Source organism: Rhododendron vialii, chromosome 12a (assembly GCF_030253575.1).
Source record: "Rhododendron vialii isolate Sample 1 chromosome 12a, ASM3025357v1".
NCBI lineage: Eukaryota > Viridiplantae > Streptophyta > Magnoliopsida > Ericales > Ericaceae > Rhododendron > Rhododendron vialii.
In genome coordinates, this window is record NC_080568.1 from 32,223,501 (window position 1) to 32,237,363 (window position 13,863).

The 13,863-nt window shown below is 38.7% G+C and overlaps 2 protein-coding genes across 3 annotated transcripts; one reads left to right on the top strand and one right to left on the bottom strand.

Moving 5' to 3' along the window:
- The first annotated feature begins 2,500 nt into the window (after positions 1-2,500).
- Positions 2,501-5,991, top strand: LOC131312132 (G-type lectin S-receptor-like serine/threonine-protein kinase SD2-5). The gene is made up of 2 exons (XM_058339888.1): positions 2,501-2,749; positions 3,294-5,991. The coding sequence occupies exon 2, from the start codon at positions 3,340-3,342 to the stop codon at positions 5,776-5,778; it is 2,439 nt and encodes an 812-aa protein (XP_058195871.1). The 5' UTR covers positions 2,501-2,749; positions 3,294-3,339; the 3' UTR covers positions 5,779-5,991.
- Positions 5,992-8,348: 2,357 nt separating this feature from the next.
- LOC131312133 (uncharacterized) lies at positions 8,349-12,234 on the bottom strand. 2 transcript variants are annotated; one of them, XM_058339889.1, is made up of 4 exons: positions 11,399-12,081; positions 9,426-9,598; positions 8,795-9,003; positions 8,349-8,608 (listed from the first exon to the last, which is right to left on the bottom strand). In XM_058339889.1, exons 1-3 carry the CDS (start codon positions 11,501-11,503, stop codon positions 8,844-8,846), a joined length of 438 nt encoding a protein of 145 aa, XP_058195872.1. In that variant the 5' UTR covers positions 11,504-12,081; the 3' UTR covers positions 8,349-8,608; positions 8,795-8,843. The 2 variants fall into 2 exon arrangements, with proteins under 2 accessions (XP_058195872.1, XP_058195873.1); XM_058339890.1 differs by having other exon boundaries at positions 8,349-9,003; positions 11,399-12,234.
- Positions 12,235-13,863: the final 1,629 nt, after the last annotated feature.

A 13,863-nucleotide genomic window follows, 5' to 3' on the forward strand; every position in this document is an offset into this window, starting at 1 on the left:
GGAACAGAGGAAATAAATATCTATGTCACCTTTAATTTTGAAAGGATTAGGTGAAATTACACGGACACCCCCTCATCTATCAGGTTTGGACACGGACACCCCCTAACATTTAAAAACGCCCATACATACCCCCTCATCTACTGAAAAGGAAAAAAAACCTCAACGCTGTTAACGGAATGAATGAAATGTCAAATATACCCTTGGTGAAATTACACAAACACTCATCTATTTGGTTTGGACACGGACACTCCCTAATCTTTAAAAACTCCCATACACACCCCCTCATCTATTGAAAAGGAAAAAAAACCCTCAATGCCGTTAACGGAATGAACGAAATGTCAAATATACCATTTGTTATGAAATGGAGCAACAAGCATACGCCACGCTTCACTCGATCAGAAAATTCTCTCCACCTTACTCGATCATGGCGCCTTTGTCTCTCTTCCTCTCCCTCTTCAACTTGCATTATAGATCATGGCTAACCCTATATTGTGAAGAAACTAAGTTTCGAAGAACATCGGATCGTGTACATTGTAGAAAAGCTGTAGATCGTGGCAAACCCTACTTTGGAAGGTATGTTGTAGATGTATTTGTTCATATTATATGATATATGAATACATTAGGGTTTTTGTTTGGGAATATTAGGGTTTTTTGAAAGGTGTTGTACAGTGGTGACTTCGATAATCTTTAAAAATTGGGACTTTTGTTGTTTTGTATTTGCTTGTCATCCATTTTGTATTTGAAGTTCTTAAGGAAGCTTTTTCTCCACAACGGTAGTAGGAATCAACCCAGTTTTGGGTTTGGTTGGAGTTATAACTCTAACTGCAGCTATTAGATTTGTTGTTGGTGTGGCTATGATGGCTACTATAGCTATTGTTGCCACTTGCCACCTTCCATGGCTGCCGTAGGAGAGAGAGAGAGAGAGAGAGAGAGAGAGAGAGTGAATCTCTGATATAAAGTGAGAATGATGAATGAGGTATAAAAGACAACTGGGTATATGTTGCCGTTAAAGGGCATTTTTGTCTAAAATTTGGCAAAAGTATTGACATGGGCCTTGCAACAAACGGTACTCAAACGGAAGGGTGCTTCTTGGGTAACGGTAGAAGATGAGGGGGTGTGTATGAGCGTTTCTAAAGGTTAGAGAGTGCCCGTGTCTAAACCTAATAGATGAGGGGATGTTCGTGTAATTTTACCAAAAAATTATTTTAAAATTAAGTACTTATTTTCTTTAACGGAAGGGGCCTTAACAAAAAAACATGAGCTTTGAGTTTCAAGTTTGTGAGGGGAAGTTTCCGGGGAAAAAAAAAAGTTTGTGAGGGGAAGTTGCCCATCAGAAAAAAGGTTGGAGAAGTATAAAACTCCTTTTTTTTTTGTTAAGTGAAAACTCCTGGAATATATGTCATGTTTCGTGTTCTAAAAAAAAAACCTTCCCCAAACACATGTAACACATGGAGTAATTTTTTTTCAAGAGATAAATTCTATCCGGCTCTGCCGTAAAGAGGACCTTTGCAGCAGGGCAAAGAAACTCCAAAATGAAGCTTTATGAGCATGGAACAGACACTTTTTCCCTCAACTTATATATTAAAAAATATGATTAAAAAATTAGTCTTTTAATTTTTAATTCATTTGTATTAGTGCGAAAATCTTATTTATATGATTATTTTATTTTAAAGGATCATAGTTAATTTTTGGTCTTTAAAGCACTCATATGAGAGCTCTAAAGTATCTGCTATTCATTTAGCTGTGTTTGGTTTGTGTTTTGAAAAGTTTTTTGAAAAATAGTAGGGGTAATAAGTGGAGAGAGATAGAGAGAGAAATGTTAGAAGTAGAGGGAATCTAGGAGGAATTTTTTGAAAAATTCTTTTCAAATAGCAAAGAGAAGAGCTCTTATACAAGAGTTATAAAGTTAAAAATTAATTATAATCCTTTAAGATAAAATGATTAGAAAAATAAGATCTTTGTATCGGTTCAAATATATTGAAAATCAAAAAATTTAATTTTTTAGACATTTATATATTTAAAAATATAATTAAAAAAATTAAGTACTCCAATTATAAACCTGTTTGAACCAATACGAAAATTTTATTTTTTTTTATCATTTTATGCTAAATGATCATAATTAATTTTTAACTTTAAGGCTTTCATATGAGAGCCCTAAGAAAGCTTTAGAACTAAATGAATAGTTTGAGAGCCATAAAGCAAAAAATTAACTATGACCCTTAGGATAAAATGATCATATAAATAAGATTTTCTCACTGGTTTAAACGGATTGAAAATTGGAAAACATAATTTTTTAATCATATTTTTTAATATATAAGTTGTGTGGAAAAGTGACTGTTTCATGCTCAAAACGGCGGCGTTTTTGGGTTTTTTTGCCCGGCTGCAAAGGATCTCTTTACGGCAAAGCCGGAAAGAAGTTTCTCTCTTTTTGGATTCAATTGTTTATAGTTTGTTACTTTCAGTGCTATTCTGGGGTTCTCTCTCTCTCTCTCTCTCTCTCTCTCTCTCTCTCGTTGTTTCTACCCTCCTGTTTTATCAATCCTCCAACATCAGTCTACCTGAAGTCCACCTCTCTCCACTCTCTCTCTCTCTCTTTCTCCGAGGAGAGAAAGTGGTGGCGTATAGCAAAAGAGAAGAAATCCATCCGATTCACTCTCTTTCTTTCTTTCTATATCTGAGGAAACAGCCGAGAACCCATCTCTGGATTGTGCACACCCACTTCTTTCTGGATCAATTTCAACCAAAGGAGGTCTGTCAAATCTGTTTAGTCTTTTTTTTTAAGTGTCCTCAATTGCCCTTCATCTCTTCAAACTGCAAACCCACCTGTCTTTTCGTCAATTTCCGGCAGCAAAACTATTCATTCATAAACCCATCAAATTCACCGGTAGGATTTCTCTCCTGGCATTTTGTTAGCTACAAGTGATAGTCTTTTCTTGAATTATCTTCAATTGCTGTGCTGTTTTTCTTCAAATTTTACAACTCTCAGCTAGGTCTTCATCAATGTAATTTCTCTTGAAATAATCATTGCTTCCCTTCCACAACTAATTGCCCAAATGAGGAGAACTTTGTGTGTGGGTACTTCCCCCTTTTTGTTTGTAGTACAGGTGATAGTCCTTTCTTGAATTTCTTTGCATTAATGTGCTGTTTTTCTTCTTCAATTCTGACTACTTTTTGTTAGGTCTAGTCATGCGACTTTGTATTTGGATATATTTAAGTTCTTTCCCTTTCTTTTTTAGGCCCCCTTTTCGTTTTGTTTTCTGAACTGAATTTTGGGTTCAATTTCTTGGTTAGAGGCAATGTGGGGTATCATTTAGGCCATTCCAGTCTGGGGATGCAACCATGGAAACTAATGGTTTCTTCAATTGCATTATTAAGTCCTTGTGTTTCTGTGCCCTCCTTGGGCTTGATCTTTCTTCTGCCACATCTCCGTACATTGGCAAGATTTATCCAGGGTTTGAAGGGTCTCAAATGAATTGGGTCGATCACAACGGTCTGTTTCTCCTGTCCAACAACTCTATATTCGCTTTAAGATTCTACAATGGTTTGGATGTAGCTTCCTTTGTTTTGGTTGTCATCCACATGGGAAGTTCCAAAATAGTTTGGACTGCCAATAGAGGGTTGCTGGTTAGAAACACTGATAAATTCGTGTTTGATAAGAATGGGAATGTTTACTTGGAAAATGCGACAAGTGTAGTTTGGTCTACGGATACGAAAGGGAAAGGAGTTACGTCCATGGAATTGCTGGACACGGGGAATTTGGTTTTGGTTGGGGATAATAAGAAAATCCTTTGGCAGAGCTTTAGTCATCCCACCGATACCCTTTTATCTGGTCAGGAATTTGTTGAAGGGATGAGGCTGAAGAGTTTCCCTTCCCAACATAATTTGAATCATTATCTTGAGATCAAGTCAAATGACGTGATCCTGTATGCAGGATATCGAACTCCACAAGTTTACTGGTCTATGGCGAATGATAATGGGACAGCCATCAAAGAAGCCAATGGAACAATATTTTCTGCTTCCATAGTTGCCAACTCATGGAATTTCTATGATCGAAACAAAACCCTTGTTTGGCAGTTTAGATTCTCACCATTCAATGATGTGAATGCAACTTGGGCTGCTGTTCTGGGCACAGAGGGGTCAGTCTCTTTCATAAATCTTGAGAGGGGAGCAATGCCTGGACCTCCGCCATTGAAAATTCCAAAAAATTCCTGTGGCACTCCTGAGCCTTGTAATCCATTTGTTGTGTGTAGTTTTGACATCCGATGCCAGTGCCCTTCAGCTCTCAGATCTCATCCTAATTGCATGCCCCAGCTTGACATCTCATGTAATAGCTCACAAAGTGTGGTTGAGATGTTATATATTGGCGAAAAACTTCATTATTTTGCACTTGGATTTGTTGTACCCGTTTTGAAAACTCATTTGAATGGTTGTAAAGAAGCCTGCATTAGAAACTGCTCATGCCGGGTGCTATTCTTTGAGAACACATCGGGCAATTGCTTTCTGTTCGATCAGATAGGAAGTTTACAACGCGCTGACTCTGGTTCTTCTGGTTTCACTGCATATATCAAGGTTCAGATTGGAAATGGGACGAAAGGGAAGAAGCATGTTGCATCTATTGTGATTATATCGGTTTTGACGGTAATAGCTATTGTAGTTCTACTCTACATAGGATTCCGATTAGTCCTCAGAAAGGATAAACTACCTGAACCCTCTCAAGAGACCTCCGAAGAGGATAATTTCTTAGACAATGTCTCCGGAATGCCTGTACGCTTCAGTTACAATGATCTTTGTAGTGCAACAAAAGACTTCTCTGAGAAGCTTGGCCAAGGAGGATTTGGTTCAGTGTACCAAGGATTGCTTAGAGATGGGACCAAAGTGGCAGTGAAAAAACTGGAGGGCATTGGGCAAGGGAAGAAAGAGTTTAGAGCTGAAGTAAGCATCATAGGAAATATCCATCACGTCCATCTGGTCAAGCTCAAAGGCTTTTGCGCTGAGGGGAGCCACCGGCTTCTTGTTTACGAATACATGGGTAAAGGGTCTTTAGATAAATGGATCTTCACGAAGATACGAGACGGTAATATATTGGATTGGGAGAAGAGATTCAATATTGCTTTGGGGACTGCAAAAGGATTGGCCTATCTCCATGAAGAATGCGATGTCAAGATTGTCCACTGTGATATCAAACCTGAAAATGTTCTCCTTGATGATAATTTCCTCGCAAAAGTTTCAGATTTTGGTTTGGCGAAGCTAATGGGAAGGGAACAAAGCCATGTATACACGGTAGTTAGGGGCACAAGAGGGTACTTAGCACCAGAGTGGATAACAAACCATGCCATATCAGAAAAGAGTGATGTCTACAGTTTTGGTATGGTTCTTTTGGAGATCATTGGGGGAAGAAAGAACTACAACCCAGGTGAGATTTCAGAGAAAGCCCATTTTCCGTCTTATGCCTTAAAAATGATGGAAGAAGGAAAACTGGAAGACATCATTGATCCGAATCTTGATATTGACAAGAATGATGAAAGGATTATTGCTGCAATGAAGGTTGCTTTGTGGTGTATACAGGATGACATGCATATGAGACCACCGATGAGTAAAGTGGTCCAAATGCTCGAAGGTCTTTGCGCAGTGCCTGAGCCCCCTGCCTTAGTTCAAATGAGTTCTCGCCTTTATTCAAGTTTCTTCAAATCTAGTAGCGAAGAGGGCACTTCCTCGGGGTTATCGGTTATGGATAGTGTTGCGCTACTCCCAGATGTTGAACTATCTGGGCCACGATGATTGAAGCCATTGTTGAAGATGTTCTTTTGGACGTCGTCTGTTGTCTCCACATACCTTCGAGCCATGAGATATGTCAACTTTTTATGCCTACGTGTACTTCTATGTTTTGAGCTCGAGTCTCAAGCTCCGTGATAGTTGCCACTATAGAAAATTTCAGAATGTCGATTAGATGATTTATTTGACAATGAATAATTGATCTTGGTTTCTGCCCTATCGTTTTTGTTTTTTCTTTTCTGAATGATGAGTTGTTAATAGTATTTTTAGCACTATCTGAATCCTACTAGGAAAATATTCATCACCTGAGAGGTAAAACATACTGTGGCAATGCATTGAAAGGCGTGCGAATATTATCATTTTAGATCTACGTCAGATGTCAAATACCATCTCTAACTTTTCAGCTGTTGCAAGTCTCGTATGTTTGGTTCCTCTTACAATTGTTTCATATGTTCCACAACCAGCTAAGAACTGAATCAGTAACTGTTATTGATTCCACCACCAGGACTGTGATATTGGGGCGAGGAGGATTGTGAGGACATTTAATGGATACCCATTGGGATCCTGAGAGCAGCAATCAAAACTTACCACAGGGAACACCCACAGCCACAGGGATATTGCTTCCCAGTGTTGCAGACAATTATAGACAAACTACAAAGATTGGCTAAGATATGATTCTCGGCTGCTGGTATTGTCAAATCACCCGGCAACTCGTCCGAGAGATTGCTGTGGATAGTTTGCAAGAATGGCATTGATCACGAGATAGATGTGGGTGCCCATCTTCAGTGTCATTGGGTAGGGATGCTGTTGTTACCATCCTCCTATGCATTTGAATGCTTCCAGGGTCTGATATGGACATTTGAGTACGGTACCAGATGTGAGTGAGTGTGTCTAAGCGTGTGATTCTATCTAGAGTTCTCATCTAAAATCACACAAGCACAGTGACAAAATACTCGTACAAAATACTAGTACTTGGATATGTGGTATAGAAGGACGGTGTATTTCTAACAAGGTAACGCTATAAAAACATAAACGTTGTATGTAACAACTTCCTCTTTTTCTGTGCCCCTTGATTTTACTGGTCCGCATTCAACTTGTGTATATTATTTGTGCAAATTAAAGGGGCAGAAAATGAGATGCACAGGGTATGCACATGTTCTTTTGAAGGGAACTAGTGGAATAGGAGGGACTCAGGAATGTTCGTGATTACACGAGTCTCCTGGGTAGTGGGTGCAGCCAATGGTATCGCTTTGCCAGGAGACCGTATACTAGCGCTTATGGGCTATGGCGTGGGCATACCCAAGTTGAAACAAGACAATCCCGAACCTTGGCTTTGACACGCCAAGGGAGGGGATGCCCATGCATCATCAAGACACTTAGTTTGCCACGACCTGTTTAAAGAAGATGCGCATACAAGACCGAAATTTTCGTCCAAGAAGATATGGCCTGACCAACTCTAATGTACAACCCAGCTGCTCTTTCTTGGAACTAACCGTGCAATATGCAGTGGAGCATCAACCAAGGGAAAAAGACAGGTACTACCTTTGCTATGATACATCTCCAAAACAACAATCTGGAACCCCACCCGAAACTGCATATCAACCAAGGGAAAAAGGTAGGTATGACCTGTTCAATAATACATCCCCAAAACAACAACCCGGAACCCCACGCAAAAGTAAACAACACGTGGTGCCTAGTTACACATAGGGCTTGCTTTCTGGTTCTTTTCATAACGCCGGTTATTTGGGTACCCTAAAATGCAACTCATGCCCTAATCTCATGTTTAATTTTGTCAATCAATCAATCAACAGAACAGACCCTTTATGCTTATAAGCTTTGACAACATATTTTGAAGGGTTTTTTTTTTTATCGGAAAAAGTTAGTAGTGTTAGCTTGAGTTTAACGGTTGAGTTTCCTTGTAGTCCTGATGATCCTTTCCAACCTATTACGTACAGAAAGGACATGGACAACCCAGTTCTTTGATGCCTCCATACCCCATCATAACGACAGCCAACTTATTATATGGACAAACAGAGAGAAAAGTCCTGGGATGTAATAGGGACACAAGAGAGTACGGGAAGGTGTCTCACACAAAGGTTAAGGGCCGCATCAACCATTTCGAGCCACAAGAAAAATATCAGGGTCAGAATCAGGACTTACGGACCTCGATTGATACACAAACAAATCAGATTTGTTTAAACTTTAGCACAATCTGTGCCGTTCATCTCAACATCTGGGAATTTTTTTTTTTTCCATGTGGCGATAAATTGTCATGGGTCAGTTTGATAGTGTGGGAAAAAACCTTAACCACAGAAGCAAAGCATTATAATGACAGTGTGCAACAATATTCTTTCCTGTGAGATACTTAGCAAAAAATCAAGCACAAGCCGTTGGATATGTGGCCCTCAATCTGTTCGGAGAGTCTAAAACGAGTGGTGAGTTGTGACCCAAGGAGTCAAAAGAACTGATTTCTAAATTTGGAAAACCAAGAAAATGAAAATTCACGGTCTTCCAATATGTTCAAATTGGAGAAGCTGGGTTCATCGTATCCTAAACCGCGAAAGTCACAACAGAAATCGAGTAAAATTCACTGGCGGTGCAGCCATTTCCCTTATTATCAACCTCGCTTCAAATGAAAAAAAAATGAAAATACATATTCTTGGTTTGAAATAATCACAATACATGTGAAAGTGATACACGTCAAAGTGATGTCATGTATCCTAACATTTCTTTTCATGGATCGAGTGTCTTTCAGAATGGCAGTAACAAACATGTCTTCGGAGAGAGAGAGAGAGAGAGAGGGGAATACTCTACATGTTCCTTCACGTCACCAATGCTGAAGGATTTCCAAAACATTTATTCATTAGTGTGAGAAATTTACACTATCTTACACTTAAAGGTTACACTACGCTCTACTCAACATAATAGGAGGGAAAAAATGGAAAATAAAAGAAGAAAAGAAAAAGGAAAAGAGAACCGCATAGCTACTATATATTAATATGTTAACAATTAGTTCACTAACCTAGTTCATGACAACCATAGTGAAGGCCACAGAAAGATGAGTGTTTGATTTAAGAAGCTGCAGTTAAAGGCTGGTGATGAGACGCCCCTTTGAAAAATTCTGGTGACATTGTACGGCCGCTTTCAGTTCCACCATGCCCCCCTTCTTCATCGTCTTCCTCTTCCTCTTTGGCATCCCAAAGGAATCGAGCATATGAAGCCATCACATAACTGCACCAATACGTCAACACATAGATTTCTCATGAAGTAACTTGCATAATTTCAGAAGTAACTTACATAGTGACTGAGTGTAAGAAACAAATATAGACAAAAGCTCCAAAGAAAAATGACTGAATTTTTAGCCAAGACTAAAATCAGATCATGAATTTGCAAGGGATTTACTAAGAGAAGGAAAACTGATCGGAAAACTAAATAATAGAGTTGAGAGAATCTATTTACAAGCCACAACCTCATTGAAACTCAGGTTAGACAGTTTTGCTTCCAGCCACTTACATATCCAAGTCACCATATAGATGGAACAGAAGACGGTTTTAGTTCCAAAGATGTGATTTCACAGCTAGTGTTCAAGCAAATTTTGAACCGAAAAAGGTCTAGTAACACAAGACGTGGACACCACAAATGTGTAGCCTTACCAGTCATCGGGGTCGGTTTTCACAGCTTGGTCAAAGTAAGTTTCTGCTCTATCAGCATCCCTTTTGGCTTCCCATATCAGATCAGCATAGAGCGATAGAAGATTCCCGTCATTTGGGTTTGCTAAAATTGCCCTCCCACAGTACTCTTCAGCCTTTGCAAGATCTCCTCGAACCTGAATGCCAATGACCAAAATATGTTATCTAATGAAGAAGAGGAGAGTAACAAATTCAGAATCTTTTTCGGTCTTTTAACTACATGGTCACTGACTCACTAGCAAATTATACCATGTTGCGCTAAAACGGGTAGGATGCAGGAACAAATGAAGTATTTTTTCTCTAATTCGTATACATTGTACGTAATCTTCCTGATCTATGACCACCCTGCAAAGGCCCTTTGCTTGGGAAGAAGATCAGAAAATAGATACAACAATAACAAAGTGCTGAAACAGGGTACATATACATGGTAATCACTTCCTCAAGGTCCCAAAAATGTACACGAAGACAAATTAAAACATGTGCATAGTTCTGATACGATATCTCCCCCGCCAAGAATCAGAGGTTGAGCCCAACAGATTATTATGACTACCGGTCTAATATTCGAATCACGCTCACAATTTGCCAAGAATCGCGTTTACATGCACGATCATATGACCATGAGGAACATGACAATTAAACCTGGAAAAACGACCTATACTAAGCTTGTTAAACAACTAGGATGAGCCGAGCAATAGATTGTCTTAGTTTCATTTGAGAATTTAACGACCTTCACAAATATCTTTAAGTTAGCCTGTCTACTAGGGCAATATCGAACGAGCTTTAATCGAGCCATTTAGCAACGATCTTGAGCAGCTTGAATTCTTTAGACAAGGCCAAGTAGTTACTTGTTTAATTTAACAAGCATCATAACACGGAGAAGCTTGGTAATTTATTTACGTGACGAACCAATTTCATTCATGATCGGACCAACATGGCAACATCTCTTCATTGACGAATACAAAGAAGAAAAACAGAATAAACCAATGATACCATAACCATTGCATAGAAGTTATTCTCAAAAAGGCTTGGTCGGTCTACTTTTATTTGATTGTCATTCTTGCTTGGTAAGAAAGAACCCAAATTCTTTTCTTTGTAAACACACTTTCTAGGCAACCAAACAGAATCAAGAACTTCTTCTTTTTTCTTTGAATCCGGCCCTTCTGCAATTTAATTATATTCAATCTCATCCCGTCCGTTCATTTTAGCAATTAATGGTTCAAATTTTAAAATGTCTTTTTGTGGGGATAAACTAATCTTTCCACGAAGAGTCATCTAATTAACCATTAAAAATACTTAGGTCCCGTTCCGGAAACCTTCTTAAAAAATAAGTACTTATTTTGCAACTTCTCATTCAAAAATAAGAAGGGTCATTCCACAAAACCCAAATAAAAAGTTCATTTCACATTTTCAAACTCAAAAATCATGTAAATGAAAAAAAAAATTAATTTTTTTTGCACCGTATTAAAGATCTCAATGAGATCTATCAAACAAGATCCATAGTGATAAAAAAATTATTTGCGTAAACACATGATTTTTGAGCTTGAAGTTGCCTTATACAAAAAATAAGACTGTTGCTATGATAATGGGTGTATATGTGATGATCATATATACATGGAAAATGGGTGCTCAGATCAAGCACCTTACACACCTCGGATGCAGTTGATTCCCGTGAAAGCCCCCCAGATTTTTTTTTATAGAATTTTTGGACGGCTCGGATCAGCCGTCCGGTGGCCGGAGATGGCCCGGCACTGCCGCTGATACGATTTCCCTCTCTGGCGCCCATTGGTTCCTATATAAATTCTGAAAAATAAGCACCTCCTCCTTATTTTTTGGAAAACAAGCCTTCTTATTCAACAAAAAATAAGTTCTTATTTGAGTTGTGGAACACAGCCTTACTGAGATTACAAAAAAGAAGAAGCCATGTTTTGTTTTTTTACCTCTTTCAAGAATTTGGCGTAGTTCCCAAGTAAAAGACCATTCCCAGGATTCGCCTTAATAAGCATCCGTACCATCACATCCCCTCCCAAAATCATTACCCCCATCTCCACCGTCCGATCCTCTCCCTCCACCACCGCCACCGCAAGTCCCACCACCACCCCCACCTTCTACAGCTAACAAAAGCAAATCAACTGAACTTGAACCGGGTCCCACCTCCTTCTCTTTCCCTTCCGCGGCCATCACAGACGACAACGACGTTGTTCTACTAAGGGTCGGGACAGGGGGTCTTCCGCTCGTGGCCTTGAGCTCCGAGAAGGACCTGGTCAGGTTCCTCGGCGGGTCAGGTGATGTTATCAGAGCAGAGGAACACGACCGCGTTAGGGACAAGGACTTGCTTCTTTTCGGTGGGAGAGAGAGGTCGGGCTCCGGCGAGGATTCTACTACCGGTTTGGCCCGTTTGGGAAGCCTTGCCCATGAGTTTAGAATCGGACTTGACGAGCTCCTCAGTAGCATGGTTGTGTGAAAAAAAATGATTGGAGTGAGAGTGAGTTGTCTTTAGAGAGAGAGAGAGAGAGAGAGAGGGGAGAGAGATCTCCCTTGTCGGAGCTGAAAATATCAACTGGTGATATATAAGAGTGGGGATGCAAGCAAGCAGAGCTCAGCTTTGAAAGACTTGAGCTAGTTTCCGTTATAAATGAGGCAAGTTTGGTTCGTTATAAAGGAGTAGAGTTTTTTTTAGTGTTAGAGCTCGACTCAATTTACCATACGAGCTTAAAATTCGAATTCGAGCTCAGCTAGGTTTCTAAAGGAGTTGAATCAAGCCGAACTTTGAGATGGTCAAGTGTCATGCCCCCACTCGAGACTAAAATAATTTTGTTATATTTTGTAGTACTATATTAGCATAATTATGAAAGGTTGCTAATATATAAACATACACACTTGTATATGTCTCAAAAATACACACATATAATTAGTTTTATGCTTGAATTTCATCATATGGTGCATTTATACTTGTTACTTTACAAACTGTTTGTTTATTTGAAGCTATTTTATCTTTATTTTCTTTATTTTTAACCATTTAGAAGAAATATCTTAAAATAAAGTTATTAACAGAACTAGCTCGATCGTTCTAAAACTTGTCGATACTCATTTACAACTAAGTAACTCGAAATTTTTTGTTTATCTAATTTAACTAAAAGTACGCATTATAAAACTTTTGTTGTTAATAATGCATACTTTAATTTTGTACGATCTTACTATGGTTTACTAAAAAAAATAAACTTTCGCCATTATATTTAACTAGGTGCTCCCACTTGTCTACATTCATGGATTCGTCCCAGGTCAGAACAGAGATGTGATATGCTTCTCTTTTTTTGTGTAACCGGGTGCCCTGGCAGTTTGTGAACTTTTTTTTATACTTCCTCTGTCCCATTTACTTTGTATAATTGCAAAACTTAAAATAGAGAAATATAATAAAATTCTACTATTTTGATACACCTCAATGCTAGTTCTAACGATAAGTTTTAACATGAATAATGTAAAATGGACTCCGAATTTAGTTAAAATACCAAAAAAATTCATGTATTTTATCAAAAAAAAAACCTGCTAGTTTTTGTGTACCGACCTAGATCTTGGTACAAGCTGGTACAGATCTATACACCCGTTATCAACCGACATAGGCTGATATTTGGCTGGTACAAAACACCAAGGTATGTGTACCATTTATGGCCGGTATCGGTATGAGATTGACAACATTGATCTCAGGTTCGAAACCTCATAGACCCTATTAATTCTTACGGAATCCTTCTGTATGGTGCTTCGTTCGATTTACTCCGACTTTAAATAGGCTCATGTACAGTCTGTAATGAACGATGTAATTGGTGCCACGTAATTTAATAAAGGTACCCATTAATTAGCTGACCCAAAAAAAAAAACTGAGCTTAAAGAAGAATCCGTATTATGAAACGCTAAACCAGCTAGATAAGTGGGCATTGCCAAGTCACTCCGAAAGGCTGTCTTCTCTCTGTTTCGAACCAAGGCAGTGCCTATTCTCCAGTTTGTTAAACTCGTGAATCTTAAACGATCATTAGAAATCTAAACTGAGGGCTTCAAAAAGAAACAAGAAAAGTAGACGGGTCTGAACAGTCCCTATTTGGATGTGTAAAATATGCCCTCCTAGTCGTATGAAAATTCATAACATTCGCACAAGAATTCATATCATTTATATGTTCCGAGTGTGCAAATGTTATGCTGAAAATTACTTGCTCTTATTACAAACTTGTATGCAAATGTCATGACTTTGAGGTAGAATTAAGGAGGTGTACGTGCATGGCACATCCAAATAGGGGTGTCCAATGTAGCACTTCCCTTGCGAATATTCACACAACATCTAGATAACAAATTACGTTTCTAGACCTCATACATAAAAAAATGATACTACATGCACATCAACCATACACATGGT

Bases quoted from the DNA above. Each gene is read 5' to 3' on its own strand.
- LOC131312132 (XM_058339888.1), top strand. From the start codon at position 3,340: ATGGAAACTAATGGTTTCTTCAATTGCATTATTAAGTCCTTGTGTTTC.
- LOC131312133 (XM_058339890.1), bottom strand. From the start codon at position 11,503: ATGGGGGTAATGATTTTGGGAGGGGATGTGATGGTACGGATGCTTATT. The intron at 9,599-11,398 runs GTAAAAAAACAA...ATTGGCATTCAG, and splicing joins ACGCCAAATTCTTGAAAGAG to GTTCGAGGAGATCTTGCAAA. The intron at 9,004-9,425 runs GTAAGGCTACAC...GTATTGGTGCAG, and splicing joins AAAACCGACCCCGATGACTG to TTATGTGATGGCTTCATATG.